Raw genomic sequence first — 27,031 nt, 5'->3', positions numbered from 1 at the left:
AACTCCAGTCCTCTCCCTGTGATCCGACGGAAGCCCGAGCCTCAGCTCCCAGCCCCCGCCCACCCTGGCGGGTGAGCAGACAAGCCTCTCAGGCTGGTGAGTGCTGCTCGGTGCCGAGCCTCTGTGCGGGAATCTCTCCGCTTTGCTCTCTGCACCCCTGTGGCTGCACTCTCCTCCATGGCTCCGAAGCTTCCTCCCTCTGCCACCCGCAGTCTCTGCCCGCGAAGGGGCTTCCTAGTGTGTGGAAACCTTTCCTCCCTCACAGCTCCCTCCCACTGGTGCAGGTCCGTCCCTACCCAGGTACCTGGGGAGTTTCTTGCCTTTTGGGAGGTCTGAGGTCTTCTGCCAGCGTTCAGTAGGTGTTCTGTAGGAGTTGTTCCACATGTAGTTGTATTTCTGATGTATCTGTGGGGAGGAAGGTGATCTCCAAGTCTTACTCTTCCGCCATCTTGAAGCTCCTCCCCTCAGGAATAGATTTTTGATAGATAGATAGACAGACAGACAGATATAGGTTCAGGTTCAGGTTTAGCTTTAGATTTAGATTTGGTAGATTCTATTATTTTCTCAACTTTAAAGAGATGAGCTTAGGCTCATAAAGGATACAAAGCTTCCCCAAAGTTGTACACCTAGTACATGGTAAATTTGAAAACTCCAGGATAGACCTTCTGAATTTAGGAGAGCTTTGAATGTCATGTAATACTAAGGAAGGTTTTTGAGGAAGAAGTGATGTAATCCAAATTTAAGAAGATAATTTATAAGCAGTGTGAAGAGTGAATTATAGAAAGAAGAAATAAAGACCTGCAACTAGAGAAACAGTCCAAATTTAGCAACAGCTTAACCTAAAACAGTGGGGATTAAAAGGAAACAGATATCAGACCAGAGGTTCAGAACTTAGGGCCCATGGAAAGGTATCTATATGGACAAACTCAGTAGTCACTTCACTAGCATTTTACTGAAGCCTCTCCTGGTTTTCCTCCCACTTCTCCAGCCCCTCCTTCTGTCTCATTTGCTGGCTCTTCCATTCTTACCCAACCTCTGAACATTAGAGGAATCCAGGGTTCAGTTCTAAATCCTCTTCTGTACTCACTTTACTCTCTCCCCCCAGGTTGTCTCATCTAGTTCCTTAACTTTAAATTGCATCTTATCAGTTATTTATTACCACAATAACTCTACATAACAAGCCACCCCAAAGCACAATGGCTTTAAGCAATCAATGTTCATTTAGCTCCTGATTATGCAGGTTGGCTGGGTGGTCCTGCCATCCTTGATTGGACTTACCCACCTGTCTGGGTGTCAGGTGGCTATAGACTGAACTAGGATGGCTTCAGCAGGGATGATCAGGCAACTCAGGTCTACTACACTGTCAGCTGCCACTAGGCTAGTTGAGACACGTTCTCATGATGATAACAGAGGGCAAAAGCAAGCCAAGCCAATCAACAAGCATCTTAAAAGCCTCTGCCTCCATCATGTTTCTTAACATCCCATCTGCCTTTAATGAGAAGGCATGGCAAAGGACACTGATATAGTAAGAGATGAATAATTGGAGCCATTTTTGAAATCCTCCACAATTTCTACATGCAAAGCCTCCTTGATTTACGTATCTGTGTCCCGACCTCTTTTCTGAGCTCTAGACATATATGTCTAATGGCCTAATGGACACTCACTTGGCTATGTCCAGGTATTTCAAACAGCATATTTAAAAATGAACTTTTGATCTCCTTTTTTAGAAATTTTATTTATTTATTTATTTATTTATTTATTTATTTATTTATTTATTTATTTTTGGCTGTGTTGGGTCTTTGTTTCTGTGCGAGGGCTTTCTCTAGTTGTGGCAAGCGGGGGCCACTCTTCATCGCGGTGCACGGGCCTCTCACTGTCGCGGCCTCTCTTTTGCAGAGCACGGGCTCCAGACACGCAGGCTCAGTAGTTGTGGCTCACGGGCCTAGTTGCTCCGTGGCATGTGGGATCTTCCCAGACTAGGGCTCGAACCCGTGTCTCCTGCACTGGCAGGCAGATTCTCAACCACTGTGCCACCAGGGAAGCCCCCTGATCTTCTCCTTTTAAAACCTGATCCTCATCCAGTGTTCTCCTTCTCAGTAAATATCATCCACTCAGTCGCTCAAGTCACAAACTTGAAACCGGAGTATTCTTCTTAGCACTTCCCTCCTTCATCTCAAATACAATTCATCAAGTACCATCAATTCTACTTCCAAAATATATCTCATATCTGTCATCTTCTCTCCATCTCCCTTGCAACCCCTCTATTCTAAATTGTTTTCATCTCTCTCCTGAACATCTAAAAATATCCCAATGGACTTTAAGTAAAATCTCAAATCCTTAACATAGAACCCTCACTTCCATCTGCAGCCTTATCCTGTACCTGTCCCTACTTCACTAAGATTACTTGCTTTTATTCATCATCCAGGTATAATAAGTGTTTTCTTACCTCAAGGCCTTGGCCACTGTATTGATTTCCTAGGGATGCCATAACATATTACCACAAAATGGGTGGTTGAGACAATAGAAAATTTTTTAAACATCTTTACTGGAGTATAATTGCTTTACAATGTTGTATTAGCTTCTGCTGTATAACAAAGTGAATCAGCTATACGTATACATATATCCCCATATCTCCTCCCTCTTGCATCTCCCTCCCACCCTCCCTATCCCACCCCTCTAGGTGGTCACAAAGCACCGAGCTGATCTCCCTGTGCTATGTTGCTGCTTCCCACTAGCTATCTATTTTACATTTGGTAGTATATATAAGAGACAACAGAAATTTATTCATTCACAGTTCTGGAGGTCAGAAATCCACAGTGTCACCAGGGCTATGCTCTCTCTGAACACTCTAGGGGAAGATCTTTCCTTGCCTTTCAGCTTCTGGTGGTTGCTGGCAATACTTGGCATTCCATGGTTTATAGATGCATCACTGCAATCTCTGCCTCCCTTTCTCCCCTGTATCTCTTCTGTGTCTAAATTTCCCTCTCCTATAAGGATACAAGTCATTGGATTAAGGCCCACCTTAATCCAGTATGACTTCATTTTAACTTGATTATATCTGCAAAGACCCCATATCCAAATAAGGTCACATTCACAGGTACTAGGGTTTAGGACTTAAACATATCTTTTTTGGAGGATACCATCTAATCCATAACAGTGATGCTATTCCCAACAGAACATTTTGAGTGATAAGGACATGGACTTGGAGCCCAGACTGTCTCAATTTGAAGACCAGTTTTGCTCTTATTAGCTGTGTGTGCCTAGACAAGACACATAACCTCTCTGGGTTTCAATTTTCACATATTTAAAATGAAGATGGAAACAGAGCCCACGTCACAGGGAGAATCTGAGAATTAAATGAGTTAATTTGTACAGTGCCCTGAACATAGAAAACATTATATGTGTGTTTATTAAAGTTAGTTCTTTATTTACTCATCCTTCAGGTCTCAGCTTAAATGTACTTTATCACACAGACATTTCCTGATTTCTCCTCACTTCAAACATAATTCATAACTATTTATTCATTTGTATTGTTAATTTGATGTCTGTTTTCCAATTAGACTAAGTCCCATGAGAGCATAGTGTGTCTATTTTTATTCACTACTCTATTCCTAGCACCAACAAAATGCTTTGCATCTGATGACTATTAGATAAATATTTGTTGAAAGAATAATTACGCAGGGTTCAAGCTGGCAATTTAATTTTCATGGGTTTGTGGAGGGTTTTAGTCTCCCTTTCTCTCTTTGGCTCCACCTCTAGGAACCTTTGAAAAAGAATCTGTTCTAAATTCATAACATGGAGACAGGTTTGTTCTCTTTCTCGATGTAGCTTCACAGAAGAATGGTGATGCCTTAGCCAACAGTTTTCTTTGAAAATCTGCCCCCCAAAGGGACAGAGAAGAGAAACATGGAGCCAAGTACAGTAGGGCACAGGGATAGTGAATCAGAAACAATTACAGTGTAAGGGGTCACCACATGGTAATTCAATTAAAAAACAGATTTTGGGACCAGGTATGAATTTGTATCTATCAGTAGGAATTTGTCCTTTATTATAAGCATGGAAAAGGTGGCGGGCAGAGAACAAACATAGCTTATGCTGAAGAAACTGCTGGTGCTCTTATTTCATTGCTTGTATAAATAGAAGTCTGGCTCCGTGAACAGGTAAGTAGGTGAGACCCAGGTTATGCCATTTCTATCTACAGAAAAAGAAACGGATACCTCATCCTCCAGGTAACACAGGGAGCCTGAAAACTCACCAGGATCTCATTACTTGCTCTCCAGATTGGGGCACTCCCTTTGCCACCTGGATCCTAACGTACCTCTAGCCGTTATGCCAATATAAGCTGAAAGACTAGTTTTTTGATGTTTATGCGATAGGTATTTTAGATATAGTAAGTCATTTAATCCCCCTACAAGCCTATATGTGGATAGCATTATCCAAGGTGACAGTGAGTACGTGATACAGCCAGGATATACTTATGATGATTCTAAGGTCAATACTCACTTCGCCCGAAGGGCTTGCCTTGCAATCTGACTCGTTTGAAGTCACTAGTAAAACCTAGTCCAGCAGTTTCTTAAAGCCTGGTCCGCAGACCCCTACATCAGAATCACTGTTGGTCTTTGTTAAAAATTCAGATTCCCTGGCCCTGCCTAAGACAGAAGGAATCAGCAGGTGGGGGGTTAGTGATTCTGCTGCAGGGCACCTGTGGAAGCAGATGATTCACATACATGAGGACCACACGCATAGGCTATGGGCATTATCGCACAGACAGCTGCATAGCATCCTAGCTGACTTCAGACCCGCTCGCCAGCTTCTAACCAAACCGGCTCTCAGAGCCACCTGGTCTCCCGCAGGCGCAGAACGGAACTGATCACGGGCTCCTGTACGCTGGGCGGGGCTCCCTAAGACTCCGCCCCCTCCGAACAAGCGGATGTATGGGGCGAGGCTCTCCCTAAGTAACTTAATTCCGGCTTCTTCCTCCTGCCCCGCCCCCGGATCTCAGACCAATCAGACGGCAGGTTGCTGAAGCTCGGGGCCAATGCTCGGGGCCGTCCTTATTTCCTCCGTGCAGTTTGAAACCGTCAGGTTGCTGCTGAGGAAGCCGCTGGACTCACTGTTGTCTCAGCGGCGACGCCGAGAGAAGACGTGGAGGAGGGAGTCTGTGTTTGCGGAGAGCCGAGGTGGTGGGTAGCGGCGCCGCGGGCGGGCCCCGCGCCCCTGGCGGAGGCACTGGAGTGGGGTTTAAAGTGTCTCGGCCTGGGTTGGCGCCCCCGGGGATCGAACAGGACAGGGCTGGGGGCATCTTCCCGAAACGAGGGCCCTTCAGCTGTTCTGCGGGGCGGCAAGGTCGAGAGGTTTTTTTCCCTCCGAGGCGTCCAGGAAGAGAGGGCAGGAGTGAGGGGTGCCTGAAGTATAGCGGTATTGTCGCTATAGGTTCGGGTCATTTAAAACGTTAGGGGGTAAAATGACCATGTCTCACCCTTTGTTTTTAAGTAAGGATTCGATTAACACAGGGGTAAGAGAAAGTGATTGAAGAGAATTTGTAGCCCTTTGCTTGCTCGCAGCTGCTTTCCCTCTGCCTGTAGTCCCTGACGTGGGGAGGGGCTGGCGCACCCCCTCTCCTTGACTGCAGCTAAGACAGCTCGAGGGCTCAGGGACGTCACCCTGCTGCCAGCTCGCAAGTTAATTCACTCTTTCTCTGCCTCTTGGAGGTTAATTTGAATTCCCGGACCCTGCTTCCCCTATCAGCCAGGCAATTACCAAGATGTAATTTGATTTCTCTGGCAATAGACAAGCGCTCGGAACTTTTTATCTCGTGGTTTCTGATATCTTGGGTTAGAGAATACTGAAAATTTAGTTATCTGATGTACATCTGCTTCCCATCAAAGCAAGTTTCATTTTTCTCCTTTGTCTCTGAACTAGAAACAGTAAGGAAAATGCTACTGTTGGTAGAGTGTTAGATAAACTGTCATACCTTGTTGGCCTCAAAACAGGGCAGATGGAAGATTTATAGCATATTTTCCAAAAGTACAGTAGTTGTTTTGTGTCTGCAGTATCTATATTCAGAAATCCTTTTTGAGATCTGACCATACTTTTCAGCTTATTTGTTTTTTAAATAATAAGCACCCCCCAACCCTTGCCCCCCTTATTACCAGTCTGCAAACACATCCTAAAGGAAGAAGTGAATTGAAATAGAAGGGACAAAGTTACCACAGTGGTGGATTTGAAATCCGTGAAGCAGCCATTCCTTGCTGCAGATGTATGTGCTTATTTTATCCTCCCTAATTGGCTTAACTAAAGTCAGTCATGCTGAGATTTCATTTACTTATCATGTCTCTACACAGTAATGCTCATCGAATAAAGTTGAAATTTCCTTTCCACAGTCTAGCCCCAACCTATGTTTCCATTCTAATATTGCACTTCTCCCTGTATCTGCCCTTTCTATTTAAGTTTCTTCATCTCTTAATTTTCAGCCCACTGTGATTGAGACTTGTTCTACTGTCCACTGAAATTGTTCAGGCTAAATGCCCCAGCAACTTCCTGATTGCCAAATTCAAGGGACTCTATCAGATTCTCATCTTCCTTTGGCATCTGTTTCTGACCACTCCCTCCTGGAAGCTTTTGTGATGCTGTTCTCGTTGTTCTACTGTTCTGACTTCCTTTTCCATCTTTGCTGGCTCTTCTTCACTTCCCCTTTAAATATTAGCGGTTCTGATTTTAACCCTCCTCTTGCTACTGTAGTGGCCCTTAACTTCACTAAGGTTATAGTACCCTCTGGACACATATTGGAAGCTGAGAATCCTCTTCCTAGAAAAATACGCATGTGCTAAAAATATTGCATACAGTTTGGGTGTAAGGACCTCAGAATAAGAACTCTCTCTCACACTCCTTTTCATAAGTGATCTTATCCTCTCCCTTTTTTCAGCAGTTCCCATTATGCTGACGATTCCTCAAAATGAATCTCCAAACCTATACATCCAGTGCAGGGCTCCCACCTTGCTTAACTCCAGAAAGCACCATTCACGTCTTAGCCATTGTGAATGGCAGTCCTTGGAGTTGTGCATTGCATAAGTAGTGTGGCCAGATACCGCATACCTGCAGCCTCACTTCCGTGCCTCAGAGGCACCTCACACCCAACAAGTCTGATAGTCCATTACCCTTCCTCCCAACCTGCTTGTCTTCCTGTATTCCTTGCCTTGGGGAGTAGCACTACCATCCATCTAGATCTGGAAGAGATCAACATTTCCTCCCATTAACCCCTTAACCAATTGTTGATCATGATCTCGAATTTCCACTGCCATAACGCAACTGTCTCACAGGCATAACTCCGTCCACTTCCCATTGCTGCCTCCTCCATTCACCTCCCCATTTGCCAGAGGGAACATTTATCTCTTGGACTACTGCAGTTGGCTCTCCGTTGCTCTTTCTTCAGTATCCCACCTCTCAAATCCATCCTGAAAGCTGGCAGAGTGATCTTTCTAAAAGACAAGCCTGATCATGTTATCACTTGTTTAAGACTTTAATAACTTCTCTTAGAGGAAAGGTGAAACTTTTTAACATGACATAATTATGATCTTCCATGATCTGGCTGCTCCTTACCTTGCCTGTTTTCATCCTTAGCCAAACCTTGCTTTGTACCCTTTGCTTTAGCCTCACAAACTACTTGCAGTTCCTGGAGTATGTGTCCATGCCTCATTGTCTTTGCTTGTGCTGTGCTATTGCCTTGCATATCCTTTAATCTTTTATCTGTCTTTCAGGTCTCAACACCCTGATCGTTTATTCCCACTCCTTCACACTCTCACCATCCTACTCTGTGAAAAAGGCTACTCTGACCTCCCTACTTTGTGCCTCTGTTGTTTTAGGATCTAACAGCACTTTTATCATCAGTCATTTCTAATATATACATGTCTGGCCCTCCTTACAGATTGCAGAGTCCTTGAGGATAAGGACTTCTTCATCTTACCTTTCTCACCAGTGTCTTACATATAACTGGTGTTCGGCTCATTTGAATAGTCATTATATGCCTTTTAAGGAACTTATGTACTTCTTACTAACAGTATTTTATTATTATTATTTTTTTTGGTTAAGACCTTAAACAATTTTTCTTTGCATGGTATTAGAATCTATTGTTCCATATAGGCTTGCTTTTCTTAAAATAGTATTCCCAAAAGGTCCGTTCACCAAGCAGAGAATTTACACAGTTTGTTCTTTCTCTTTTGGTTCAGTATCTTGTAGGAAAGGATGCAGCACCTAGGTCCTCACACACTGTTGAACAGTGATCACATGTTCTGATTCTCAGCAGCCCCTACCATGGCTTTCTCTGGGGAGCCTCCATTTTTTCTTTAACCTTTCATGTATTTGTCTCATCTCCTTGACTACATTATAAACTCACTCGTTGGGAAGTGAGTCTTTATTTTTTTCTTGCCCAGTGATTTTGTCTGTGGGTGTTCAATATGTTGAATGATTTTAACATATCGAATGGTTATTGTTTACAGGGTAGGATGTTATTACACACACATATATGTATATAGAAAACATTTTATTTTAGTTTAAATATTGCAAAAAACAAACTAAAGTTAGCTTCTCCTGTTTTATAGTATTTGTACAGAATGTCATCAGATGAGGAGAAATGCTCACCTCCAGTTTTGCACAATGACTCCAACCGAGGCAGTTCTGTCTCTTCAGATCTTCAGGTAGGAAGACATGTCTAAATTTGTCATGACTTGTTTATTTCAAACAAGTGACAATATGAGGGAAAACTAGGAATACATTTTTCATTCATTCATGCCATTTACATTTATAATTATAATGTGTATCAAATTATAATAATATCAAACTTTGGGAATTATTTTACAAACCTTGGGAAATACCTTACATTGTTTTAATTAACCTTTCAGAAAATAATCATGAACGCTTCCAGCATTCTCTGTACAAAGGCTTCAAACAACACAATGAGAGGAGAAGCTGAAAATCTGAAGAAACATTTTTTCTTGAAATTTTCTCTTTGTAGCTCTCTCATATGAATGCTGCTTTCACTTTAATGCAAATTAATCCAATATCAAACCATCCAGAGTTCTGGGGCCCTAGATACCCCAGTGTTCCACTCTTGGTTCCGGGCCCTGTTGCCACACCATTCAGCACCTGCTGGTGCCCAGGACCTGCACAGTGACAGGTACACTGACTACAGAAGGCGTGGCTTTTATATGAAATGTTTTCAGTTTCTTTTAATTCTACGTGTTTTATCATCAAAAATATGGATTCAGATTTCTAGAGTAAATTTTAAATGAGAGAATACTGACACGGTATATCTTGGGTTTTATGGTTATATTACTTAAGAGGGGAAAAGCTGGATGGTATGTTTATGCCTAAGTAGAGTAAGTTGTTTTTGGCACCGCATAAGATGACAGAAGCTTTAGGGAAATATTTTATGAAACAGATGTGTTCCTTTAATTGAAATGACAGGTTTAGGAATTGGGAAGCTATTGGAAAAGTATCTGTGAATATTTACTAGGGTAAAAGTGGTCTGGAATTGTGACTTAGATGTTTCATCCTTGCCTTCCCTTTGGATGTTACCTCTCCCATATAGTGCTATCTCTTTAGGCAACAGTGTTATCCTGCACCCTTCATCTTTGCCATATCCAAACTTCCTTCAGGAGAGAACTGATTAACTTATTTATACCTGTGATATTGTGAGTTATAATAAATAAATAGTTGGTCTTCATCCCATTTCTGGCACAGAGCTCCTAAACCTATTGGAATTTCCTAACTAGTGAGAATGATGGTATCTTTTGTTATGTTGATGATGTGACTTTTGGACCTCGCCTGAGGATGGGGACTGGTTGCCAGGAGAGACAACCATGTGATCAGAGGGTTGAAACTTTCAGTCACACCCCCCTGACCTCTGGGAGAGGGTCTTGGAAGTTGAATCAATCGCCAGTGGTCATTCATCTATTCAATTATGCCTATTTAATGAAGCCTGCATCAAAACCCAAAAGGACTGGGTTTGGGGAGCTTCCAGTTTGTGAACACGTGTGAGTGCTGGGTAACTGGCCTGCCAGGAGAGGGTACGGAAGCTCCATGCCCCTTCCCCATACCTTGCCCTGTATATTCCTTCCATCTGGCTATTTCTGGGTTATATCCTTTTACAATAAACTGGTAATCTAGTAAGTAAAATGTTTCTCCGAGTTCTGTGAGCCCTCTAGCAAATTACTCAAACCCAAGGAGTGGGTCTTTGGAACCTCCAGTCCATAGCTGGTTGGTCAGAAGCACAGGTGATAACCTCGACTTGCGACTGGCATCTGAAGTTGTGGGGTGGGGGAGGGCAGTCTCGTGGGACTGATCCCTTCACCTTTGGAATCTGATGCTATCTCTGGTGGAAAGTGTCAGAATTGAGTTGAATTATAGGACACCCAAGTGGTGTCTGAGAATTGCTTGGTGGTGGTGGGGAAAAAACTCACACATTGTAATTGTTGGGTCCAGAACCCTTTAATACTAAAATGTAAACACCTTATAAGATCTCAAGTTGTCATTTTGTCAAGAAACAAAGCTTTACATCAAAAGAAATGTCTAGAGTAGAATTTTAAGAGAGGGAGGGGAAAGAATCTTCTAGACATGCCAGAAATCATTTTGTGTTATTGGTTACCTACTTAGAATGTCACCCCACCTGAGATTGAAAAGCTGCCCATATTCCATTACTGGAAACATTTCAAAATGAAATACCAAAAATGATGTTAAAAATAAAATAACATAAAATAATTATATAATTTAACATATATAGTAAACATGTAACACCAAACACTTAATACAAAAGCCCCTCATAGATCAGTATTCCTCGTAAGGGCGTTTTTATTGCTGTCTCAGGTATGTGAATGCTTCATAAAACTGTGGATGATAAATGTGGAGGGAGGGGCAGCATCCACAGTGCTTATTCACTTACAATTTCCTCTAAGCACAACCCAAAAATATCAGCCAGTTGTCCTGACCGCACCTGGTATGCATGGGTCCAGCTGTATTTTAGGCTCACATCAGTCCAGCTCTTGGGTGTGGGGAGGGGGGTAGGGGGAGGGGCAGAGTTACAAGTTTGGGTTATTACTTTAGGATTCTTGTTTACCTTAAGGCAGGTTATCTTTGACAGTTAAGAAAGACAATATTATTTATTTTGATCCTTAACTAAAAAATAACCCATTTGGCCTGTATCTACATATATGAAACTAAAATAGTTGTTCAAATAACTGATTTTTTAAAATTTTTCTTTAAAGTTAAAATGTATATGTACATCGAATCCTATTAACGTATACCTGTTTACATCCCCTTTAACTCATAGTGATTGTTGTGGGAACTTGGAAACATATGTTTGGATCTTTCTCCCTTTTCAGAGGTCAGACTAGGGAAGCCACAAGTTAAAGTCTCTGACTTTCACTTCCCCTCCATTCCTAGAGGCACAGTTTAATTCCTGTGGTAATTAACTGAGCAGAGCTGATTTGGCTACATCTAGTTGTAACTGCCTCCAGAGGAAGGAGATGCTAAGAAGTTAATTGACATCAAAATACAAATATAAGATAGCCATTGTATGAATCTTCTCCTGCTCTCATAACAAAATACCATAGACAGGGTTGTTTAAACAAAAATTTATTTTCTCACAGTTTCGGATCCTAGGAGTACCAGATGAAGATCTGACAGGGTCAGTTTCTGAAGAGGGCTCTCTTCCTGGCTTGCAGACGGCCACCTTCTCATGGCCTTTCCCTTGGTACATGTGTGTAGGGGAGAGAGAGAGAGAGCTCTTTGTTTTCTCTTCTTATAAGGACATTAATCCTTTCAGATCAGTACTCCACCCTTACGACTTCATTCAACCTTAATTATGTAATTCCTTAAAGGCCCCCTATCTAAATACAGGCACACCAGGGGATTAGGACTTCAACATGTGAATTTTGTGGGAACAAAAATTCATTCCATAATAGCCACACTTTTATATGTTCTTTGCCAAAATCAAAAGTTTACTTTGGCTGTTTGCAGATTATACTGGGATATTGTTTTGGCTGCTTTAACAGGAATCAAGAGTGATTTAAGTGAGTGGTTTAAAGTTTGATTCTCTCTCTTGTAAAACTCTGAGCTGGTACATAGTCTTGTGGTCATCTTAGGACCCAGTCTTTTCTCTCCTGCTGCTCAACCCTGCCCTAGGGTTGACTGTGTTTGCATTGCCAGTGAGTGCACTGACTCACTACAACCTCTAGCCCATGGGAAAAGCTGAATAGAAAGCAAGCAGCTTCTTTCTTAAGGACTTGATCTGAAGTTGCACCCATCATTTCCATTCAAATCCCATAGACCAGGTCTCTTGGCCACACCTGCTTGCGAAGGAGGCTGAGAAATGTCTGTGGGTGCCCATTTGCCTAGGTCAAACCCTGCAGTTTTATTAACTTAAAGGAATAAAGGGGAAATGGATGCTGCTGAGCTGTTAGCCTCTCTACCATAGTAAGTTATCGTACTTAAAGTTTTATGTATTTTGATAGTTAGCTCATTAGGACTGCCTCATACATTCAGGGTTGTAGGAACCAGTGAAATATCTTGTGTATGGCCTCAAGTTATCAGACTATTTGGGAATTTCCTTTTATTCTAGTAACTGGAAAACTGATATGGTTCAGGAAATATAAACCTAAGGCTTTTCACATCTATTTAAAGACTTAGTTATTTTTGTTTACATAAAAATTAAATGTTGTATCTCTGATACTCTAAATGATTTTTTTTTTCTGATAAGAGCCTTCAACCTCAGTGATAACCATTATGTGAAATACTCTTACTTTCTATCAGGAAATATAAGTTTAAAACTCAGACATGTGCTTATTGTCATGAAGAGGACATCACTAACAAAGGAGCTGACTATAGCAATATGAAGGAGATTCTGATGATTGAGTTTTCTAACAGTGCTCTCTTTGCAATATCTCTGTTTCTCTTCTGTTGCTAGCCTTAAATATGTAAAAATCTGTATTTGCTATGACTAAAATTTACTGCATATAAGTAATCTATGTTAAATGTTAAATCAAGGTTGAAACTGAAACCAAGTCACTCCTTTACATTTAATTCCCCTAAAGACTAGCAGTTTTCAAACATCTACCAAGCATAAACATCTATCAAGCATAAACTCTTTCTTCAAACAATTTTACTTCAAATTCCAATATAAAAAGATTAAAGCCAAACTACAGTTGTATAGATTTATTTCATAAATTCAAATTTGTGACATTTACTTCTCATAAAAGCAGTACGGAAAAACAATGGAGCTGCCTTGATAAACGTACATTTGAAATTGGGGGATACTCGAAGGCCGGTGCAATATTATAAACCTAAGTGTCCAGTTTACTTCTGTATTTTGTTTGGGTTACAAATTAACAAGAAAATTCTGATTCTCAATATAAGTAGTTGAAAATAGTAGATTTTTAATAACATATCTCATTTTCAGTTAAACTGATTTGAAGTGTAAAAAAGAATTGCTAGGAAATTTTTGATTCAGTGTTGAATCACCAACAAAAATCTATCACCTCTTCAAACTTTTTTATCACACAAGCAGCACCCAAAGACTCAAACTTGGAATAAGTGCTAATGATAAGCATGTGACAAGGTGTGAAGTCACTGGCTACCACACAGCTCATCACTCTCGTGTCATAAGGAGGGACTGGCCCCATCAGATGTGCTTGAGTTTGAGTGGCTGGTAGTTGGTGTGGACCACTTATGTCATAGTTGTGTGCTCACCTGTACAGCTTACTTGAGCAGATGTGTACAGGTGTGAAGTTAAAATAACAACAAAAAATAAACTTGTACAGAGCTACAACCTTTCCAATCTGTGACACATTCACAAGAATTTGACATCAATGGCAGAAGGAGCTTTATTCCAATCAACAAACAAATTTAATAATATACAGCTTCTGGCCTGTTAAAATTTAGTATATATGGCACCTTTGATAGTGTATGCTCTTTTATTAGTTTTTTAAAGAGTTAAATAGCTTAAAAATGAAATATGAAGAAAATATTGTGGATTCCCTGAAGTACCTTCTTGGAAACTAGTTTGAAACATATTGATATTGACTACTTACATAGTCTACAAGGTAGTTCTGACTTTAGAACTCTGACTGCAATTACATCTATTCTTTTGGAAAACACAAGACACTATGATATATTCATGGCCAGAAACTTGAGTGTGTTTAGACAGTTAAATATTCTTACTCATAGAAAACATAGAGAAAAAGTAAGGGTTGCTAATTTTCAAACACCTATACCATATCATAACGGTCTTATTAAAGGTAAGGTTCTTTCTTTGCTTTAGACAGAATCTCTGTTAACTCAGTTCAGCAGATATTTACTGTGACACTTCAAGGAGGTAATTTTTAGCATCATTTTTCTTCATCCTGAAGGTGAATCAAATAATAAGACAGTTATGACTAATGAAATGATGATAGTGGGATTTTCTATATCTGAACTAAACTTTTTATGGAGAAAAATTAATATTAAAGAATTCTTTAGAATAATGACATTTCATATTCTTGAAAATCTTCCCCCCATTTTTACTGCAAAGACGTTCTCTGGGTCCATGGCGTAATATCCTTAGAAATTACTCCTGAATAGGAATATTTGTTGCCTCAGTGACCAACCCCTTTTGAATGGAGACTAAGTTCCAGTATATTTTTTACTTCACTGATAGAATTTTTTGGTTTGGCTAAGCGAATATCTAACTATCTATATTAGGAAATTCCACTTTTTTTTTTTTTTAACTTGAGGAATATTCCTGTAAGGTCTACACTTTGTGGCGTGCTTTTTTTTTATCCCCCTTTGGCATGTGCCATGATGAGCCAGCAGGTAGAATGCAGGTTGGCATTGTGTTCTCTTTTTATCGTCAGTATTCTTTCTCTTCCAGTATCTCTCTCATACTCTTTCCATGCTTACGTATGAAAAGAGACTCAGGGTTGTTGTAGAATTGGGTGGGAGCAGGGATTGATCAGAGCCAAAACTACTTTTCATCCCTAGACCTTCCTGTTGTGGAGTCTTTGGGAGCAGCATCTTAGAACTAAATTTCAGAAAAGCAGAGAAATTGCTGTGTCTTTTCCCACCTGCGAGCAGCTGCCAATTGAAAGAGGGCTCTTCTGTGTTGTAGATGTTGATCAGCTTCAGGAAACTGCTCTAGGTAATGTGTCACCGTTTTAAATCGACATGCTGAAGGAATATGGGTACTAAGGCATTATTAGCACTAGAAGAAATTTGGGTAGGTATATTTGTTGGATTTTTTGCTTGTTTTTAAGAAATTTTACTTACTACAAGAGTGAGTAAATGATGAATGAAAAACATAAATCAAAAGTACACATTCCTTACTATCGTTTAGGCACACTATTTTGGGAACTAAAGTAGAGAACATCTTTGTGCCTTTACCATTCTTTTGCCTGAGTGTCCCTTGTGACAGGGATATAATACATTATTTATTGTTGGCTTCTCATAGGAAGAGTATGAAGAGCTGCTTCGTTATGCTATAGTGACTCCAAATATTGAGTCAAGTGCTTCACAGCCGTCTCATTCTAAGGGAGAAGTGGTGCCAGATATTAGAATTCCTACTATAATTGATGATATTCTTCAAAATCCAGGTTATGTATATTTTTTGAGATGTCTCTTCATTTAAGATGTTACTGGGTTGTTTAATGCTATTGACTTTTGACTGTGAAAATACTTCTCTAATGATTCTTCTCAATCAACAGTGTATATCACTATAATTTGGGGAAAATTTTACATTTTAATATGTTTTTCTTGGCTCTTATATAACAGTTGGATTTTTATTTGAACTTCGTTTAGCTATTTTATGAAAAGTCATAAAATTAGAGTAACACTGTAGCAATTACATGTCTCTTAGTGGAGTATGTTGCATCTCTGTATGTGTTACAATGGTTTTATGCCAGGAGACACTAGAAACGAAATGCTCAAGCCCCTGAATTAGAGATGGTCTATAGGTAGCCCTCAGAACCCCTTCAGTTCATGAACCATGTGCTGGGACTTTGTCAGCAGTATTTACACGGGCCCGGAGGACTGTTTGGATTGTTACCGCAAAGGCGAACCCATCTTTGAACTGTGTCGCTGAAAGAATTGAGAACTAACACAAACCAGGATGTGTGTTGATAGATGAGTGAGTGAAAGGTAGAGAAAGGAGGATAAAGCTCCTTTTACCTATCTGTTCTTTATTCGATACAAGATTCCAAACAGCTCACTCAAAACAAGTGTTCTTTCAAGGGGCGCAGATAGCCCTCCTAAAACAGCCCTGATAATGGGCAGTTATCAACAATAAGCATAACTCCAAGGATCCCTTGTTGAAGCACATGACACAGCCTAGTCAGAGCCAGCAGGCTTTTGGGTTCCTGGTAAGTCACAGCCCTAGTGTCTGTTGTTCCTCTCCCTCTGTAGACATGGAGTTTTCATTGCTTCTCAGCCTACTGCACTGGATCGACAAAATAGGACCAGAACCTCAAAACATACATATTTCTTCTAACACTGAAACGTACTAACACTGAACACTTTCTGCCCAAATTCTGTTGATCTTCAAGAGATATGACCCTTGGATTTATTTTCTCCATCAGTGATCTCGACCATGTTTTGATTATATGCACTTCCTACTGAGCAAACCCAAAGTGCTGAATACTCTCTTAAAGCAATCACTTGGGACCTAAGAACCCTGGTCTTTTCTAGCATGTAAGATAGTATTCATTTGTTTATGGTCTGCCCTTTTCAAAAAGGATTTGAAATCTAAGCATACAACATGCAGTGAGTTTAGATATCCTGATTCACACACAGACTTGGTTAGAATGGACTATGTAAATTTATCCCATTCTCTTTACTCTTGGTATTGCCGTTGCTTGGTATAAATAGGGTGTGTTGAAGTTGGCAAAGTCTCTGTAAGCCTCTGACACAGCCATCCTTGTGAGGTATTTTTTCCCAGTTTCCTTTTCGCCATGTATTGACTAAAGGTTTCTGAGGTGGAAGTAAAGAAGTCCCTATTTGGGGGTAACCGGTGTCACTTTAGTTTGAATGCAGCTAGTGAAAAGCAGTGGGCCCCGGAAATATCCAGTGTTGTAGGATAAGACAGCTTTTCTAAGTTCTAATGTCATTCATCCACTTACTCTTTTAGTGTGAATTGAATGCCATTAGTAGACTGAATTCTTTTTCATATTTTTTGGGTGAATTGAGCTTATTAATGATACAATAAGACTTTTCTAGTCAAATTTTTTTCTTTCTTCCTATTCTTTGTCTTAATGTTCCTGTATCCCCAGCATACTGTATTTTCCTTGTTCTAAAATCTGACTTGTGTACAGCTACCTTCTTAAATTAGGTATGTGTGATTAGGCATTCTACATAAGACTGGTTAGGTTTAATTAAAAGAAAAATCTCTTTCTTTTCAGCAGGAAATAGCCCTGCAGTAAGAGAAACGAGGATGGAAGTTGGAAAAAGATGTGATTTAAATATTTCAAGTCATTCAAAGACAGACGGTATGACTTTTCCTTAGCTTATTTTTATTAATATACAACATTTTGTGCTTGGTGAATATTATCCATGTAGTAAGGGGAATAATTGCAGCATATTACTTATTGGCAGGATTTTTAAATGCTATTATTGCTAATTTATTAAGTAATACTATTTAAAATAATTTTGGGGGCTTCCCTGGTGGTGCAGTGGTTGAGAATCTGCCTGCCAATTCAGGGGACACGGGTTCGAGCCCTGGTCCAGGAAGATCCCACATGCCGCGGAGCAAACTAAGCCCGTGCGCCACAACTACTGAGCCCACACTCTAGAGCCCGTGAGCCACAATTGCTGAGCCCGCATGCTGCAACTACTGAAGCCCGCTTGCCTAGAGCCTGTGCTCCGCAACAAAGAAGCCACTGCAGTGAGAAGCCCGCACACCGTAACGAAGAGTAGCCCCCACTCGCTGCAACTAGAGAAAGCCCGTGTGCAGCAGCGAAGACCCAATGCAGCCAAAAATAAATAAATTAAATAAATAAATTTATAAAAATAAATAAATAAAATAATTTTGGGGACTTCCCTGGCAGTCCAGTGGTTAAAACTTCACCTTCCAGTGCAGGGGGTGCAGGTTCAATCCCAGGTTGGGGAGCTAAGATCCCACATGCCTCTCAGCCAAAAAAACAAAACATAAAACAGAAGCGATATTTTAACAAATTCAATAAAGACTTTAAAAATGGTCCACATCAAAAAAATCTTTAAAAAAAATAAATTATTTTGCAAGATGTCCAGATACTACAATTAAGACAGGTTAATGCATTATAATGTGTGACATTTTTTTCTTAAAACTGCTAGATTAGAGGGCAGATTTTTTTTTTTAATATTTATTTATTTATTTTGGCTGTGCTGGGTCTTAGTTGCAGCACGTGGGATCTTCGTTGCAGCATGTGGGATCTTTTAGTTGTGGCATGCGTGAGGGATCTAGTTCCCCAACCAGGGATCGAACCCGGGCCCCTTGTGTTGGGAGTGTGGAGTGTTACCCACTGGACCACCGGGGAAGTCCCAAAGGGCAAATATTTTTAAAGATTTAATGGGATATCATTTTGGCCAATTTAATTTTTTTCATAAACCAGAACATTATTTCCCAACTTTCAGGCATCCATGTACAAACTTAATGACGTTTGTCCCATCTTTACACCACCTGTCCTATCATTTAGTGTTTTTCTTTAGATATATTCATTTTTAGCTTAAATCCATTTTAAAAGGAAAATTTATATCTGTCATTATTGATTATCGCATAAAAATAATATATACTTGTTACAATTAGAAAGCAATGGTTAAAATAAATGCAACTAAAACAAAGTTGTTAAATTTTGATTGAATACTAGTAGTGATGATATGTTCAGCCTGAAGTCTGTTTTTCCTTTGTTGAAGGGTGAGATTAGCAAGTGTTAAAGAGGTTGTAAAAGCATACTAACACCAGACTGAAACTTTTTCTTTGACATAGAATAATAAAAATAGACTTTTCTTACTATGTGATTCAGTGTTATTTAATGTAAGGACCATTTAAGCCACCGTATAAGAAGTGCCTCTATCCTTTAGTTTTCTCACTTATAAATGGAAGACTTGGAGCCTCCCAAATTATTAAGTTGATGCTATTTTTTAAAAGATGAGTATATATTTTAAAACAAAAAAAAAAGCAGAGCCATGCTTTTTCCCTGAGTGCAGATCTAATTGTAGTAAAAGAGAATATTCACGTACTTTGTCATTCTGCCTTTTTCTTTGGGTTCCTTAACCATCTTCAGAACGTGTAGGTAGTGTTTCATTGTATGACTAGCCTGAACCATTTTTTGATACATTTTTTTACACAAAATATATGTATTAGGGAACGATTTTCCCTTTTGCAAAGTATTCTGGAAAGACTTACTTTTAAATAACAAGTTCTATAGTAGATTATTCTTTGTTTGATACATTCAGTAAGGAAAAGAGGAAAGCCCTTCAGTCTTGGTTATTAGGACTCTTATAGTAAAAGTGTGAGATACATGAGAAATTATGATGAATAGTCTGTAATTCCAATATTCATGTGTGATAAAATAGTAACTTTTCTATTTTTGTGCTTTTTAAAGATAGATACCAATTCTCTTTCTGGCTCTAGCTCTCACACCAACCCCCCATGTACATGGGAAGGAGGTGGGAGTGATGTACATATGTACATACATATATATAGATACATATATTTCTCACCTGTATGTTGAAGGCTCACAGGGTGCCTTACAACTGAGTGTCTGATAAACTAAACTAGTCTCTTATAGTGTTGAATTTTAGTAGTGTTAAAACCCACCCCAGGGGCTTCCCTGGTGGTGCAGTGATTGAGAGTCCGCCTGCCAATGCAGGGGACATGGGTTCGAGCCCTGGTCTGGGAGGATCCCACATGCCGCGGAGCAGCTGGGCCCGTGAGCCACAACTACTGAGCCTGCGCGTCTGGAGCCTGTGCTCCGCAGCAAGAGAGGCCGCGATAGTGAGAGGCCTGCGCACCGCGATGAAGAGTGGCCCCCGCTCGCCGCAACTGGAGAAGGCCCTCGCGCGGAAACAGGGACCCAACACAGCCAAAAATAAATAAATTAATAAATTAATTAATTTTTTAAAAAACCCCACCCCATTGTTTTACATAGAGTAATAATGACTTATATACAGCCACTCTGACCTTGGTCAATTACTTAACCCTTTCTAAACCTCAGTTTCCTCATCAGTAAAATGGAGATAATAATGCCTTTTTCTTAGAGTAGTGTGTATTACAAGCTAATCCTTATGACGTTTTTATTACAGGAACATAAAAAGCACTTAGTAAATGTTGCTATGGTGATGTGAATGATAACAGTTTCAGCTCAGGCTATACCTAGGTATATGAAACATCCTTATTTGGGATAGAGGTCATTTGTGGGTGGGGGAGTGAAGTGTAGGAGACTTCTTGTGCTGGTCAGTCCTAAATCAGTGACAATACTGAAATTTAAAATAGCCAGATTCAGTACACTGAAAGTCCATTCTCTGCATTTTCCTCAGCCTCCATAGATAACTGACCTCTTGTAGGCTTCCAGTATAACTCCTTACCAATTTGGGTTATTTTCAATTTAGCTAACCACTCCAACTTTTCTTTTCTTCTAGGGTCATCACCAGTGTCGTCCCCAAGGAAGTCACCTCACCTGGTTATGGACTTTTTCAGTTCGAATCTTTTAGTTGACTCTCCCTCACCAAGGTCTAATTCTAGTCCTGTAGATGCCCATGAAGTAGTTGGGACCGATTTTCTTATTTCTGATGAAAACCTTCAAAAGATGGAAAATGTGCTTGATCATTGGAGTTCAGGTCTTAAGGTATTACAGTGTTCACTTACATTGTTTAATATGTAGTATAGCAGTTTTGCTCTTGATTCCACTATTTATTCTTCTTTTCTTTGAATTAAAAAGTTAAAAAAAAAAAACTTTAATTGCCTTAGATCAGTCCAGTGTCTTAAATCTGTGCCTCTCAATCGTTAACGTCCATATGAATCACCTGGGGATTCTGTTAAACTGCAGCTTCTTATTCGGTCGGTCTTGGCCACGGTCCAAGATGGTGCATATCTTTTTTTTTTTTTGAAACGCAAATAGTTAGACCTGTACCACTTTTTTTTTTAATTTTTTATTTAGTTTTATTTATTTATTTTTGGCTGCATTGGGTCTTCGTTGCTGCACACGGGCTTTCTCTAGTTGCGGTGAGCGGGGGCTACTCTTCATTGCTGTGTGCGCGCTTCTCATTGTGGTGGCTTCTCTTGTTGTGGAGCACAGGCTCTAGGCTCCCAGGCTTCAGTAGTTGTGGCACGTGGGCTCAGTAGTTGTGGCTTGCAGGCTCTAGAGCACGGGCTCAGTAGTTGTGGAGCACAGGCCTAGTTGCTGCGTGGCATGTGGAATCTTCCCAGACCAGGACTCGAACCTGTGTCCCCTGCACTGGAGGCAGATTCTTAACCACTGCGCCACCAGGGAAGTCCCTAAGATGGTGCATTTCTAACACGCTCCCAGGTGATGGTTCAGAAGCCATACTTTGAATAGCAAGGTTTTAAATAGTTGCTGGAACAGCTCTGCATGTGCTACTGAACTTCTCAAGATGTTTTGAAAGGCTCAGCCTGTGTGACTGAGAGAGACACCTATTGAGCCTTTCCCACATCGTACCTATGACTAATGGAAATGTTTCCTTTTATATGAAGCATAAGACCCAATTTTAGCAACATGTATTCATTTTATAGCCAATCTTATAGCAACCACAGTGTATAACTGATAAATCAGTAAAAATTGATTTTTATTTTGGTGATGTTAGTGGTCTCTAAATAAAACAAAGTAATCCAGAAATGGCGGTTTTTCTGCTATTTAAAATATAATGGAGAAAATGACAGTTTTTCTGAAACATAGTTTGAGAAAACTAAGCTGAGTATTCACATATATGGAGAAATTATGGTCATGAGAGTTTTGTGGCATCTATATTTTCTCCATTATTTGGAACCTTAAATTCTAGAAGTAATCTTTTAGTATAATTTCTATCATTTTTCCCCAGGGAACAGGTTTCATACTTGTAATCGTGGCGTTAAGTCCATTGGAGTAATGTACCACCAACCATTTAAAAATTGTCCTATGTTCAGTTAACCATACTGTTACCCAGTTTTTTGATACTGTTATCCAATTTTTGATAACATGATTATTTGCTCTTTTTATTTATGCCAGTCAGTAGGGTGAAAAGGGATCAGTCTTAGCAATTTGTTGTAAGGTGGCTGTTGTGATGAATGATTTGGAGAAAGAAAGCATCAACTCCAATGGTTTCCACTGTTCATCTTTATATAAATAATATCCCAGTCCTGTGGCTCAGCCTAGGCCATAGTCCTGCATTTCCTTTTTCTCTGATCCACCTTAATATGGATATTTAAGTCCTTGAGTAAACAAAGGAACTGTTTATTAATGAATGAGACCTAAAAAAAATTTTAATGACACTAAGGTTTCATACAAAGTAACTTAAAATAGGGAAAAAAAATCATGTCCTTAGTATGGAGAATGTGAACTAAGAAGAGCTGTGACTGTTGAACTTGCAGATGTTTTCATTAATGGATTTTTTTAATAGCTCTTATGTTGATTGTTCTGATTTTTAAAAAATTTTTTTAAATTTCAATGTCATTTTATGAAGCGGTATTAAGGAACAGACTACTTAATTGTCAGTATATTTATTTTTCAGACAAACGTCATATCTGAACTAAGTAAATGGAGACTGAATTTTATTGACTGGCACCGAATGGAAATGAAAAAAGAGAGAGAAAAGCACGCAGCAGATATAAAACAACTGTGCAGCCAGATCAACAGCTTGAAGGAGCTGCAAAAAACCTATGAAGTCTCCATTGGGAGAAAAGATGAGGTCTTCTTTTTCATACTGCTTTTTAACAGATTCAGTAAATGTCTTGCTAGGTAATAAATGCCAGGAACTGATTGTTTAGATCATTACAAGATACAAAGGGAAGATCATTTCAGAAACTGGTAGAATAATAGATGCATAGAAATAAGATTTATTCTTCACATTAAATGTGCCAGGATCATATCATTTTATCTTTGCCATCATGTTTGGTGTGCTTTAAGAGTGCATATTAAGTGTGGGAACACTAGTTTTTACTTCCCAATCTTTTCTTCCTAACTGAACTTAAGAGAATGTCAGGGAACCAGCATTACCCACATTTTAAACCATCCTTTCGGAGGGGCGTAAGTATCCCACATTCTATCTGTGATATGTCTTTATTCATTAATGAAGTCCTTCATTTTGTTGATAAGCACAAGAGCACTGTTTATTTCACTTTCTGTCAGCCTCTTAAGAACTTGAGAGTAGGGTTCAAATCTGTGCTAATTTTGTGCTTCCCAACGGCACCTTGAACAAAGCAGATGGGCAGCAAATCTGTAGCTCCCCCAGGAGGATGGTGACCTTCAGAGAAGAGGGACTCACAGCAGACACCTCAGCTACTTGTCTGCAGATGCAGCACTCACTGTTTTAATGAACTAGATAAGATTATTGGTTTTTTTTAAATATACTTTTTTGGGGGTGTTATGGGGTGCAGTGTAAAATTGATCATTTTACGTAGTTTGCTTTTTTGAAACAATAGATACTAATGTTAGTCATTTTCTCTATTACCCTCAAAATTCTCTCCTAAGGTTTTAAAATATTTTATTAAATTTACCTTTTTTTATTTCAAAAGTGTCGCACGCAAAGAGTATATATGCATGTCCAGTTTTTGAAAATAAAGTGAACAGCCATGTGCCACTACACAGCTTAATGGACTATTACTAGTATCTTAGAATTCCTGCCCTTTTCCACTTTTGAAAATTATTTAAAGAACCAGAATAAATGTCTCTCAGTAAATATGCCTAATTTACCAAATCTCTTTTTAATGGGGCCATTTTTAGATATATATTTCAGTTACTCAGTTCTTTATAAGAGAGAATATTATCTCGGGATTTAAAAGCCTTCATAGATTTTTTTTTAAAAAAAGAACAGGAATAATATCACTGAAAAAGTACATCAAAGTGTAACAGTTATTTGCTTTTATGAGTTTGTTGAATCCAGAAAATCATTAAACAGTTATTGAGAAACTTCTAATCCAAGGTATTGAAGGTATTTAGGGACTAGAAAGATATTTTAAACCTGGTCTCTGCCCTCAAGTCTAGTGAATAAAAACATTTTGTATACGTAGTAAAACTCTCAAATGTATGGTTGTTTTTCTTGAATTAAATTCCAGTGATCATATTAATTTTCATATACTGTATATAAACATTTTATTGATTATTACCAGGATACACATAATGAAGATTTCTTTCCTCTTTTGTTCCCCTTCATTCATTGATAAGTAGTGTATTCATATGGGAACGTTTTTTTAATGAGGTTAACTGGGTGAATACAGTAGTGATCCATAAGTATTCTCTGTAGCATTTTTTGATATATAAAAAAGCCATTTTACTAATTGCTGTTTACAGGTGATTTCTAGCTTGTCTCATGCCATAGGCAAGCAAAAGGAAAGGATAGAGTTGATGAGAACATTCTTCCGCTGGCGAATCAGCCATGTCAAATCCAGACAGGACGTAAGTGTGAAAAAGAAAAGCAGACTGACACTTATTAGACTTCTGAACTCAGAAGCATTTAGAATCATGTATTAGAACTCTTGTTCAAGTCAAAGAAAGATCTTTTTAATAAGTCAAAATGAATTAACAATTTAATGTTACTCTTGTTTTAAAGGAACTTGATTTTGGTATGGTTTGGGAAAAATACTTCTTATATTTTATAGACTTATTGATATATCATTTTCTACTTCATAGTAGGTTAATAAGGACTGTACCTAAATTACAGATGTCCTGGTGGTGGAATCCCCTTTAACAAATTTGACTTCAGATGTTATCACATGAATTTATCACCTTTAGCATATCATATGCTTTCTATATTATTTCTACTTCTGAAATGCCTGAATATATCATCTTCATAAAGAGGCAATACTATATCTATACATTATAAAATTGCATAAACGTTTGTTGCATAACTTGCCTTAATAAGAATTAAAGAAATCCGTGTCCATAAAGCTTTTTAAAAATTATCCTTAGTTTATATATAAACTTGAATATCTTTTATTTTAATTAAGTGAGCTGAATCAGTATATCAGTATAAATATAAGCTGAGAATAGTAAATTATTGTATCAGAAGTAGAAAAGTATGAAAGTATATATGTATCCCACAAGAAGGCAGAATACAGAGACTCAAAGAGTGTAGGGAATGGAGATTATATATATATATATATATATATATATATATATATATATATATATATATATATAATTTTTTTATATATGATGCCCATGTGAGTCATGGAGTAATCTTTGTGCATTTAGTTCTAAGAGATTAATATTTAAGGAAAAGGCTGTTACTGTCATGGAATAGGATTTCTCCTTTAAGAATACTTATTAGTGCTTTTTTAAAATAATTAATCCCAATAGATTAAATCTACATTAACCATATTTAAAAGAGCTATTTAAAACTGAGTCATATTTTGAAAGTTATTTATTGGGTGACATAATGAGAATATGTTCAACTGTTAGTTGAAATAGTTGAAGTTGCCATCAGTTTTTGAATAAAAACATTTTTTAAGAAAATCAAAAATTGGAAATGCTCCTTCAAAAGAATTGAAATTCATTGATAAAAGAAGGATAGCATATGTTCCTACTCGGAGCATTTTGGTACTAAATATGAAGGTAAAGTATGTAAATGAAATTAATCTGCTTATGGTGGTGGCCACCAAGCTGTAGAGGAAGCAGGGCCATCTGGAACCACAGTCACCACCCTTTCTGCCTTCCAGCTCCTAGTCCTGTTTTCAGCTAAAAGGTCATGTGAATTCATAACCAAGATGGCAAGGGGCAAGTTAACTCATTTTCTTTCATTTGTTTTTTTGTTTCCCCCCTACCTTGATTAGTTGCATAAAGCAATGATGTAATGGATAAGAGCTTAGGCTCTGGAATGAGGCAGGGTTGGCTTTTCCCTTTCTGCCTGTGTGACCTAGGCAGGTTGCTTAACCTCTTTAAGCCTGTCCTCCCATCTGCACATGAGAAGAACACTGTTACACAGTATTAAATGATAACGCATGTACCCTGCTTCCCTCAGGCTTATGTTTTTTGTTATTACTGCCAGTATATTTTACCAGTCCACTGTGTTTTTGAGGTTGTATATTACTTTCGTTTAGGTTTATGAAAGTAAACTAGCTGACCAGTTCTTCCAGAGAACTTTACTGAAGAAAGTCTGGAGAGGCTGGCGGGCCATAGTACAGAAGCAGTGGAAAGAAGTGGTGGAGCGAGCTTGCCAAGCAAGAGCTGAGGAAGTCTGTGTCCAGATTTCCAATGACTATGAAGCCAAAGTTGCTGTGGTAAACTTTGTTTTATTTTCACTTTTTTTAATAAAAATAAAAAAGATGGGTAGCATCACTCACTGTTAGTTTACAGTTAGGCAGAGTAACCCATTTCTCCAATTTCATTCAGTGCAGTGTGGGTTCAAATGAGACTACTGGGAACGAACAGTACTAGTCAGACTTACAGACTATTTGTTCTTTTAAATAGTTATAACTTTGACCTCCAAACCTGTGTTAAATCTCTTGCATGTACATTTCTCTTGGAAATGTAAATCAGCCACAGACCCTCACATCTCTAAGAAAGCATACTTTCTTAGGCTTCTTTCGGCCTTTATTTAGCCAGAAATAAAGACCAAAAACAAAAGTGTTTATCCTGATGTTATTTTAAATATACTATGTTTTTATAAGGTTGGTATAAAGTGGTTGTATATAAATTGAAGTTATTTAGACTTATAACAATATTAACATTGTTTCCATGGGAAAACGTTTGAGACCCAAAATGAAGATAAAAACCATACTAAAGAATGCAGTAGGTCTCTTGAAATCAAATATTAAGAGGAAAAAAATTTTTTTCATCATTACACTAAATTCTTAAAGTTTTATTATGCAAATAATTTTCTGCAG

At 38.8% G+C, this 27,031-nt stretch overlaps 1 protein-coding gene across 7 annotated transcripts in view; it reads left to right on the top strand.

Moving 5' to 3' along the window:
- Positions 1-5,060: 5,060 nt before the first annotated feature.
- POC5 (POC5 centriolar protein) overlaps positions 5,061-27,031 on the top strand; it is a 35,500-nt gene continuing 13,529 nt past the window's right edge. For 2 of the 7 annotated variants that reach the window (XM_057541402.1, XM_057541399.1), the window contains exons 1-8: positions 5,061-5,183; positions 8,598-8,693; positions 15,476-15,617; positions 17,418-17,504; positions 20,635-20,840; positions 22,720-22,896; positions 24,498-24,602; positions 26,246-26,425. In XM_057541402.1, coding sequence (XP_057397385.1) covers positions 8,610-8,693; positions 15,476-15,617; positions 17,418-17,504; positions 20,635-20,840; positions 22,720-22,896; positions 24,498-24,602; positions 26,246-26,425 — 981 coding nt within the window. In that variant the 5' untranslated portion in view covers positions 5,061-5,183; positions 8,598-8,609. The remainder of the gene's footprint in view (positions 5,184-8,597; positions 8,694-15,475; positions 15,618-17,417; positions 17,505-20,634; positions 20,841-22,719; positions 22,897-24,497; positions 24,603-26,245; positions 26,426-27,031) is intronic. The other 5 variants (XM_007175896.2, XM_057541400.1, XM_057541404.1 and 2 more) reach the window with 5 other exon arrangements.

The sequence above is a fragment of the Balaenoptera acutorostrata genome, chromosome 2, assembly GCF_949987535.1.
Source record: "Balaenoptera acutorostrata chromosome 2, mBalAcu1.1, whole genome shotgun sequence".
Classification (NCBI taxonomy): Eukaryota; Metazoa; Chordata; class Mammalia; order Artiodactyla; family Balaenopteridae; genus Balaenoptera; species Balaenoptera acutorostrata.
Note: the sequence above shows the minus strand (reverse complement) of the source record. Positions and strands in the feature narration are given on the sequence as shown.